Below are 9,533 nucleotides of genomic sequence, written 5' to 3' on the forward strand. Positions count from 1 at the left end.
GGAGCTCACAGAACTGTGTTTCCATTCAGCATTGCAAAGACTGATCTCTCCTTTGAGGATGCAAAAACAGAAATTTGACTGAAGAAATGAGAAAACCGTTTGTGATCCTCCACAGATCTTTGACCCCACTCTCCACGGTTCATTGAGGAGGAGGCCATGGAAGAAATGTCTCTCCCTCTCAAATACTTTCCCCTCTACTACTTTACTATCTGGTAAATCACACCTCTTATGGAAGAAGAATAATATGCCAAGATCTAATAAATTATGTCTATTGGTGTGGCAAAAGCTCTTTGTTCTATTTGTTCTAATTGGTTATACATGACAGTAGAATGCATTTTGACACATTGCACACAAATGGAGCATAACTTCTCATTCCTCTGGCTGTACATGGTGCTGAGACACACCAGCAGCGTAGTCATACACGTATATACAGTAATAATGTCTGTCATATTCTACTGTCCTTCCGATCCTCACCACCCCACCCCTTTCCTCACTCTCCTCTGCACAATTCAAAGTTCCTTTATTCTTCCTTATCTCCTCCCCCCACTATGGATCAGCATCTGCTTATCAGAGAAAACATTCAACCTTTGGTTTTTTGGGATTGGCTTATTTCACTCAGCATGATATTCTTTAGTTCCATTCATTTATCTGCAAATGTCATAATTTCATTCTTCTGTAAGACTGAGTAATATTACATTCTGTATATCTACCACATTTTCTTTATCCATTCATCTGTTGAAGGTCATCTGGGTTGATTCCATAGTTTAGTTATTGTGAATTGAGTTGCTATAAATATTGATGTAGTTGTGTCACTGTAGTATGCTGAAAATCTCCTTTATTGAGTGTGTTTGTGAAAGATGTTGCACACAAAGTCACATGGAAGATTTCAATCTATTTTTTATCCCACACTGTTCTTCTCATACCTTGTTAGGAAATGTGATGAGGTAAGGTGGATGTTAAGCCCCATAAAAATATACAGTAAAGTCAATTACCTAAGGTCTCAAAAATGCCCCAGGCTTGAAAACTGGAAATCCATATGCAGCAAAATGAAATTAAACCTCTATCTCTCACCATGCACAAAACTCAACTCAAAATGGATCAAGGACGTAGGAGTTAGACCAGAGACTCTGCACCAAGTAGAAGAAAAGGTAGGCCAAAATCTTCATCATGCCAGCATAGGACCAGACTTCCTTAACAAGATTCCCAAAGCATAAGAAATAAAAACAAGAATCAATAAATGGGATGGATTCAAACTAAAAAGTTTTTTTTGAGTAAAGGAAACAAACAATAATGTGAAAAGAGAGCCTACAGAGTGGGAGAAAATCTTTACCACACACACTTCAGATAGAGCACTAATCTCCAGAATTTATAAAGAACTCAAAAACTTAACACCAAAAATACAAATAACCCAATCAATAAATGGGCTAAGGAACTGAGCAGACACTTCACAGAAGAAGATATACAATCGATCAACAAATACATGAAAAAATGTTCAACATCTTTAGCAATTAGAGAAATGCAAATCAAAACTACCCTAATATTTCATCTCACTCCAATTAGAATGGCTATTATCAAGAATACAAGCAACAACAGGTGAGGATGTGGGGAAAAGGCACACTCATACGTTGCTGATGGGATTGCGAATTGGTGTAGCCTCTCTGGAAAGCAGTGTGGAGATTCCTCAGAAAACTTGGAATGGACCCACCTTTTGACCCAATTATCTCACTCCTCAGTTTATACCCAAAGGACTTAAAATCAGCATAGTACAGTGTTGCAGTCACATCAATGTTTACAGCAGCTCAACTCACAATAACTAGATTTTGCAATCAACCTAGATGACCTTCAATAGAGGAATGAATAAAGAAACCGTGATATATATATATATATATATATATACACACACACACACACACACACACACACACACACACACAATGGAATATTACTCAGCCATAAAGGAGAATAAAATTATGTCATTTGCAGGTAAATGGATAGAGTTGGAGAATATCGTGGTAAGTGAAATAAGTCAATTCCAAAAAACCAAAGGCTGAAAGTTTTCTCTGATAAGTGGATGCTGATACATACCGGGGGGAGGGAGTAAGGGAAGGAACATTGAATTGTGTAGAGGGAAATGAGGGGAGGGGAGAGGGAGGGGGGGAGAAAGTTGGTGGAATGAGACAGACATCATTACCCTGAGTACATGTAAGATTACGTGAATGGTGTGACTCTATTTCGTGTACAACCAGAGAAATTAAAAGTTGTACCCCATTTGTGTACAATGAATCAAAATGCATTCCACTCTCATGAATAACTAAATACAGCAAACAATAAATTTAAAAAAAAAATAGAAATGTCCCAGGCTCTATCACCATAGCTTAACTTCTCACAGTACTTTTACAAATAAAACAGGTAGAGATTCTAGAGCCTAAGGGATGAGATTTCAGACCATCTTCAAACAGTGGTCATATGTGCTAAAAAATGACATTTTTCCATTTGCATGGAATCTTACATGCTAAAGCAAGAAAAATATAAGGAGGGGAAAACTGAAAAAAATACAGCCCCAACGAGATGGAGTTTTTTACTTCAATTTTTTTTTCCCATTTCCTAAACAGGAAGTGAGAATAATAAGGATTTTGTTCAATATTTAGAATTAACATATGATCTTTGGTTTAAAATGTTCACTTAATATAAACATGCATGTATTAATTATGTCTAAACACATTTATATGTCATACATATACACAACAAATTTATACACTTTAATCATCAGGAAATGCTTCAGGATTTGGATGGTTTTTCAGACAAGGATCAGGATTAATTTACTGAAAGAATTTTTTAATGTAAAGAAGAGTAGTTTGGTTAAATTCACAACACTTCATTCATCCCGATATTAATGAGGACTAGAAAATGAGAAAGCATAAATAAAGGTAACAAATAGTCAAAGAATCAATTTCCCTACATATCATCTGGAGACCTGATCCAATCCAAAGAAAAACCTTTGGATGACAGAACAGAAATGGAGACACGATCTCTCTTCTTGCCCCCTTGATTCAAACTACGAACCACTTTCAGGTATTAAAACCTAAATAGCTCCTGCTAAGGAAAAAAATATAATTACAAGTGACTTTGGTAAAATGCAAATTCAGTTATTCATCATCACCACGCACTGCTAATCATTCCTTCAGTCTGTTGTTCCACAAGCATTTATTGAGCATCTACAAGCAAGATAGTATGGAGGTACCACGTAGGCAACCAAGGTGAATCTGACATGGCCTTAGGGACCATGCCCTTAAGGAATGGATGACCTGGTAGAACAATTACACATTTTTAGCCCTGGAAGGCGTCTGAGAGATCATCTTATTTAATAGGTGAGTAAATCATTGTTCAGAGAGATTAAGTGACTTTTCTGGGTTCACACAGTCACATAGTTGCAGAACCAGTTTGAAAAGTTCACTTAGTTTAATTAAACGATTTCTCAGTCTCCTAGATCATGTGACTATCTATTCCTAATCACCTAAAGCTGAGTCCATTTATTTGATTTTAAATAATAGAATAAAATTCTATTATTATTTTAAAATTCAAACTCACCAAGTAAAAATGATTGAGGTCTTATCAATTGGGGAATGATTCAATAAATTCTGGAATATTATATAGTTCTTAAAATAAGTTACAAATATAGTATATTCTAAGAATTTGAATAACACAGATAAGTCTTACCAATGGGTCCACACATCTATGGATGAATTCCTAGAAAAACACAACCTACCAAAACCAAATCATGAAAAAGGAGGAAATCTGAACAGACCTATAACTAACAAGGAGATTGAGTCAGTAATCAAAACCTTCCCAAGAAAGAAAATCCAAGGAACAGATGAATTCACTGATCAATTCTACCAAAGAAAAATTAACACCAATCCCCAAAGTCTTCCAAAAAATTGAAGAGGAAAGAACACTTCCAAACTCATTCTATTAAGTCAGCCTTACTATATCAAACACACTCAAAGAAAAAAAATTCCTGATGAATATTCATGGAAAATCACCAAACTAATATTAACAAAAAACATTCAATGGCATATCAGAAGGATTAAAATATCATAACCAAAAAGGACTTTATCCTAGAATGCAAAGATGGTTCAACATACACAAATCAATCAATGTAACACACCACATTAACAGAATTAAGGAGAGAACACGCAATCATCTCAACTTATCCAGAGGAAGTATTTGAAAAAATTCAAAACCCTTTCATAATTTAAAAAACAATCAATCAACCAAGAATAGAAGCAAACTGACTCAATGTAATAAATGCCATATATGAAAACAATACACTTCCCTTAAACTCAACAGTGAAAGACTAAAACCCTTTCTCCTGAGACTAGGGACAAGATAAGAATACCAACTTTTATCCATTCAATTTATTAGAGTCCAGGGTGTCCCAGCCAAAGCAACTGGAAAGGAAAAAGCAAATTATCTTGTTCAGAGACAATGTGATTCTTTATGTAGAAATCCCTAAAGATTTCTCTCTCTCTCTCTCTCTCTCTCTCTCTCTCTCTCTCTCTCTCCCTCCCTCACACACCACCATACAACCAATAAGTGAATTTAGCAATGTTACAAATACAAAATCAACACACAAAAATCATTTGAATTTCTATATATTAGCAATGAACAATCTGAAAAGGAATTTAAGAAAGCAATTCCAGTTACAATAGCATCAAAAAGAATAAGACATTTAGGAATAAATTTAACCCAAGGGAAATAATTGTACACCAGAAACTGCAAAATTTTACTGAAACAAATTTTAAAAGGACAATATTATTAAGATAAAACCACCAACAGAATCTACAGACTTAATGAAACCTCTATCAAAATCTCAATGGTGATTTGCACAAATAGAACACTCCCTCCAAAAATGCATATGTCATCATGAGGAATCTCAAATATCAAAAAGTCTTGAAAAAGAAGAACAAGGTTAGTCTCATACTTCTTGATTTCAAAATTTATTATAAAGCTGCAGTAATCAAAACAGTGTGGTACTACATAAAGACATACATGAGGACCAGTTCAATAGAGTACTCGGAAATAGACTCTCATGTATATGGTCAAAAGATTTTCACTATGGGTATTATACCACAATTTTTTATTAAAATTTTCTAATTTCAATGTATATTAGATCCAAACTTCACTGAAACACAAGATGTATGTGTGCATATGCTTGTTTAGAATTGTATAAGTAGAAGTAAAGGTGTTAAAGAATATACACCAAGTGCTTATATTGATTATACTAGGAGTATGCATTTTGGAAAAGGTACGGTGTGTGTTAGGGATAGGGGAGAGAATATTAATTTGTCTTCTGTCTGTACAGTTTGACTTGTTACAAAGTGTATCTGTCTTTAGCATATAGTTTCAATTTAATAGCCAATAAATAATTCTCAGTCAAAAGTCATTAAAGGATTCAGTTGGTAACATGTGCATCGGTGACTGAAGGCAAGAATACCAAAGAAGTTCTAAGATCCTATCACTTGCAGCTGATCACAGAAAGGCAAACTTGGTTTGGAGATGGATGAATCAAGTGCTAGCTCGTGTTTTGAAGGCACCAACATCATTAGTCTTTGCAAATCTGAACAAATTGTTGATGAAGTCATAATCGTGATTGAATGCCAACTTAGGAAGAAAATTTCAGTTCAGACAAACTGCCCAAAGGTTACTGCAGGACAGGTATGACAAAGTGGGCCAGGGCAGTGTTTGCCCCAAGTCTAGTCTGTCATATGACTTACATAAAGAGGCGCTGCTGTGATTGGCTTCCATGAAGCACCTTCTCTTACTTAGTTCAGAGAGCAAAGAAGACACATAATGAGACTTAATTGAACATTGCCCAAAGCAGACAATTGAAATGCTATTTATAATTTTCTAAACAACTCAAGTATGAGCCAATCAAACACTGACTATTCAATTGGCATCAAGGAAAAATGCTAAATGTTAGGTAAACATGCAGCTCAAGGGACTATATAAAAGGCCAGGTTTAGAAGGTACAACCAAAACTCAGAAAAATCTCTTAGCAGTTTAGTTCTCAGACAGACTCCTGACACCATGGCCTGCTGCTCCACCAGCTTCTGCGGATTCCCCAGCTGCTCCACCAGTGGAAACTGTGGCGCCAGCTGCTGCCGGCCCAACTGCTGCCAGACCGGCTGCTGCCAGCCCAGCTGTGGCCAGGATAGCTGCTGCCAGCCCAGCTGCTGCCAACCCAGCTGCTGCCAGCCCAGCTGCTGTGGAACCGGCTGTGGCTCTGGGAGTGGAATCGGGGGTGGCCAGGAGGGTGGCTGCGGAGCCGTGAGCTGCCGCATCAGGTGGTGCCGCCCTGACTGCCGCGTGGAGGGCACCTGCCTGCCCCCCTGCTGTGTGGTGAGCTGCACACCCCCGACCTGCTGCCAGCTGCACCATGCCCAGGCCTCCTGCTGCCGCCCATCCTACTGTGGACAGTCCTGCTGCCGCCCAGCCTGCTGCTGCTACTGCTGCCCACCCACCTGCTGTGAGCCCACCTGCTAAGAGTCAGCTGCTGATTACTTAAGAATAAAAGGGAAAATTGTGTTCTTCTCTGAAGAAGTATACCATTTGATGGATGCTAAGTATCAAGATGTTGCTAAACTACTCATAAATAATGGAACTCTCAATCAGAACCCCTAAGGATGTGCTGATTTAACTCACTGAAAACAAGTATTGACCATCGTTCTTTGGAGACCCCGCCTGGCTTGAACAGGTCTCCAGGATGGAGAAGTTCTTCATCCAATGACATCTCAGCACCCCTCCCTCTCTCTTTATCCCCACACTTCTTCAGATTTGCTTTCTACTTGAATATCCCACTGACTTCAAATAAAATGTTGTAATGTGCAAAGCAAACAGGGTTATGTCCTTCTTCTACCTTTAAGCATGTCCACCTACAACTGGAATTCAAGGAGAGTGGATCTGCATATCATAATAATCCTCAGAGATAAACATATGGTCTAATAGAGATATTAAGTACAAATTAAGTTATGCTTTAATCCACCTGCTAATAAAATTTTCCATGCATTAATTTTCATAGTTATTCAAATATTTTCATGCTGTACTCTACTAAGATTGGATCTAGACCAAGAGAGCCACTTTAGCTAAAATTTGCAGGTTGATCAAAGCTTTTGAGTTCCTACCTAGATGTCTTTCTCCAATATCTCCTATATAACACACCAGGTGTTTTCCTTCATTCATGCCCAACATAAAGAAATGGTATTTCCTGCTGGTTTGAAAATACCAATCAGATACTATTCATTTTCCAAGAGCATTTGGGTTTAATTCCTAAGCCTGAGCCTATCTCATTCATTCCTCAGACCCTGAAATTGCTCTCCAAACGTCAGTTCTCAAAGTTCACCTTCATTTGCTGTTAAGTATAGGAGGTATCTCTGGTCTAAATGAAAGAAGAAGCAGCAGTTCAGCAGCATAACTAGTGAGTTCTACCATCACCATGTCAGACAGATGCATGAGAAATCTGAAACAGCTATATCATGATAAGCAATCCATAACCCAATCAAAAAATGCTCTCTTAAGAAGTTTACACAAACCTAGAACAAAAAGAAACAGCTTTTACCATTTAGTTTTTGAATTATTCTTTAAGTATCTGAGTGCCACAGTCAAAATACAATAAGACACAAATACAGGAAAATCTAAAAAAAATATATTTTCAAAGTTATTTTATGAGCTCCCAGCACTTACCTCTATCATTTAATCGGTGACAGTGACAGATCATACCCAAGATGCATTGCAGAAAATACACAGTGGATGACAGGACATTCTTCCAAGTGTCCTAACTCCTAGACATTTTTTTTCCTGAATGTTGGTTCAACTATGGAATTCAGATAAAAATAATTCAACATTTCCTAGTCTCTTCTCACAGCAAACAACAAGTCCCCTTCATAGGTACTGTGACTTGAAAGTTCTATTTAATAATTTATGAGTTATACAGGCATTCATGAATCACGCCTTTTACTCCACCCCCTCAATAAACATTTATTGAATCAATAATAAATGCAAAAAACATTTATTAAGCTCCTACCAGAAGCTAAGCATTGCAGCTGGATACCTTCTTTACACTAAGTTGTTTGGTTCACACACACAAAAAAAGGTGTTCTATGCTGGAACACAAATAGTATTTATTCATTTCAAATTTGTTGAAACCAAAGGAACTATAATAGTCATTTGATATGATGTTGGAGTATATGAGGTGGAAGTTTTAACTATCCATGACCAAAGTACTTCTTCATTTCAGCAAATATCCTGGTGTTCTACATTCAGTGGAATTCACTCTCTATATCCAGGAGTGAAAAAAAATAATACTTAAAAAATAGTATAATCACCCAAAGTTTTAGAAGTCTGGACAGACTGTCACGAGGAATGACCACTGTCAAAACGAGGGCGTTGACTGGGTCTCAAGTGGGAGGACTCTTTGAACATGGGAAACCACAAACATATTCTAAAGTGCCAAAGTCTGATATGACGAGTCTTCAAAACCTTATAAAACAGAGTAATTTCCACACTGCTGCTCATAATATGTCATAAGTATTTCAATGCAAGCCAATCAGAGGACCACTAAGGAATGAATTTAAACAAAAACAAGAAAAATATGTTAAGAATTTTATAAACAGCTGCTGGGTCGAACATATAAAAGGCCCGAGGTGGAAGTCACCTCCCAAACTCAGAAACTCCTCCAACCAACCCAGCTCTCAACCCAACTCCAGACACCATGGCCTGCTGCTCCACCAGCTTCTGCGGATTCCCCAGCTGCTCCACCAGTGGAAACTATGGCTCCAGCTGCTGCCAGCCCAGCTGCTGCGGGTCCAGCTGTGGTATTGGGGGTGGCTTTGGGGGTGGCTGTGGCCAGGAGGGTGGCTGCGGAGCTGTGAGCTGCCGCATCAGGTGGTGTCGCCCTGACTGCCGCGTGGAGGGCACCTGCCTGCCCCCCTGCTGCGTGGTGAGCTGCACACCCCCAACCTGCTGCCAGCTGCACCACGCCCAGGCCTCCTGCTGCCGCCCATCCTACTGTGGACAGTCCTGCTGTCGCCCAGCCTGCTGCTGCTACTGCTGCCCACCCACCTGCTGTGAGCCCATCTGCTAAGAGCCAGGCTGCTGATACTCAATTGCCCAGGATGCAACATCTCTGAACCATTCATCCTCTTAACCATCCCTGAACCACTAAGAAGTTCTTAGACCTCTATTTCATTTTCTCTAACGTGGGCTTCCAAGCATCTGAGAATCACCATTCAGATTCCATTTTATAATGATACACTGATCTCCACTGTGGACACAGAAGTGCTGTGAACCCACCTTTAGGTTACCAAATTGGACGATGATATTTGGATACAATATTTCTGATCCTCTTGCAAGATTGAAAACTACCACCATATTCTGGAATTTTTCCTTGAGAATTGTCTACAATGTTTATTTTCCTACCTTGCTTTATGATCTATATTTATCTTGTTTGCCTACGATTTTTTCCAACGTCAAGGCAC

At 38.5% G+C, this 9,533-nt stretch overlaps 2 protein-coding genes across 2 annotated transcripts; both read left to right on the forward strand.

The window, feature by feature from the left end:
* Positions 1–6,084: 6,084 nt before the first annotated feature.
* LOC124981173 (keratin-associated protein 9-3-like) lies at positions 6,085–6,543 on the forward strand. The gene has a single exon (XM_047547353.1). It carries the CDS (start codon positions 6,088–6,090, stop codon positions 6,541–6,543), a length of 456 nt encoding a protein of 151 aa, XP_047403309.1. The 5' UTR covers positions 6,085–6,087.
* A 2,224-nt stretch (positions 6,544–8,767) lies between these two features.
* Positions 8,768–9,139, forward strand: LOC124981295 (keratin-associated protein 9-3-like). Its single transcript, XM_047547584.1, has one exon. The coding sequence runs from the start codon at positions 8,768–8,770 to the stop codon at positions 9,137–9,139; it is 372 nt and encodes a 123-aa protein (XP_047403540.1).
* The last annotated feature ends 394 nt before the right edge of the window (positions 9,140–9,533 follow it).

Source organism: Sciurus carolinensis, chromosome 3, assembly GCF_902686445.1.
Source record: "Sciurus carolinensis chromosome 3, mSciCar1.2, whole genome shotgun sequence".
NCBI classification, from domain to species: domain Eukaryota; kingdom Metazoa; phylum Chordata; class Mammalia; order Rodentia; family Sciuridae; genus Sciurus; species Sciurus carolinensis.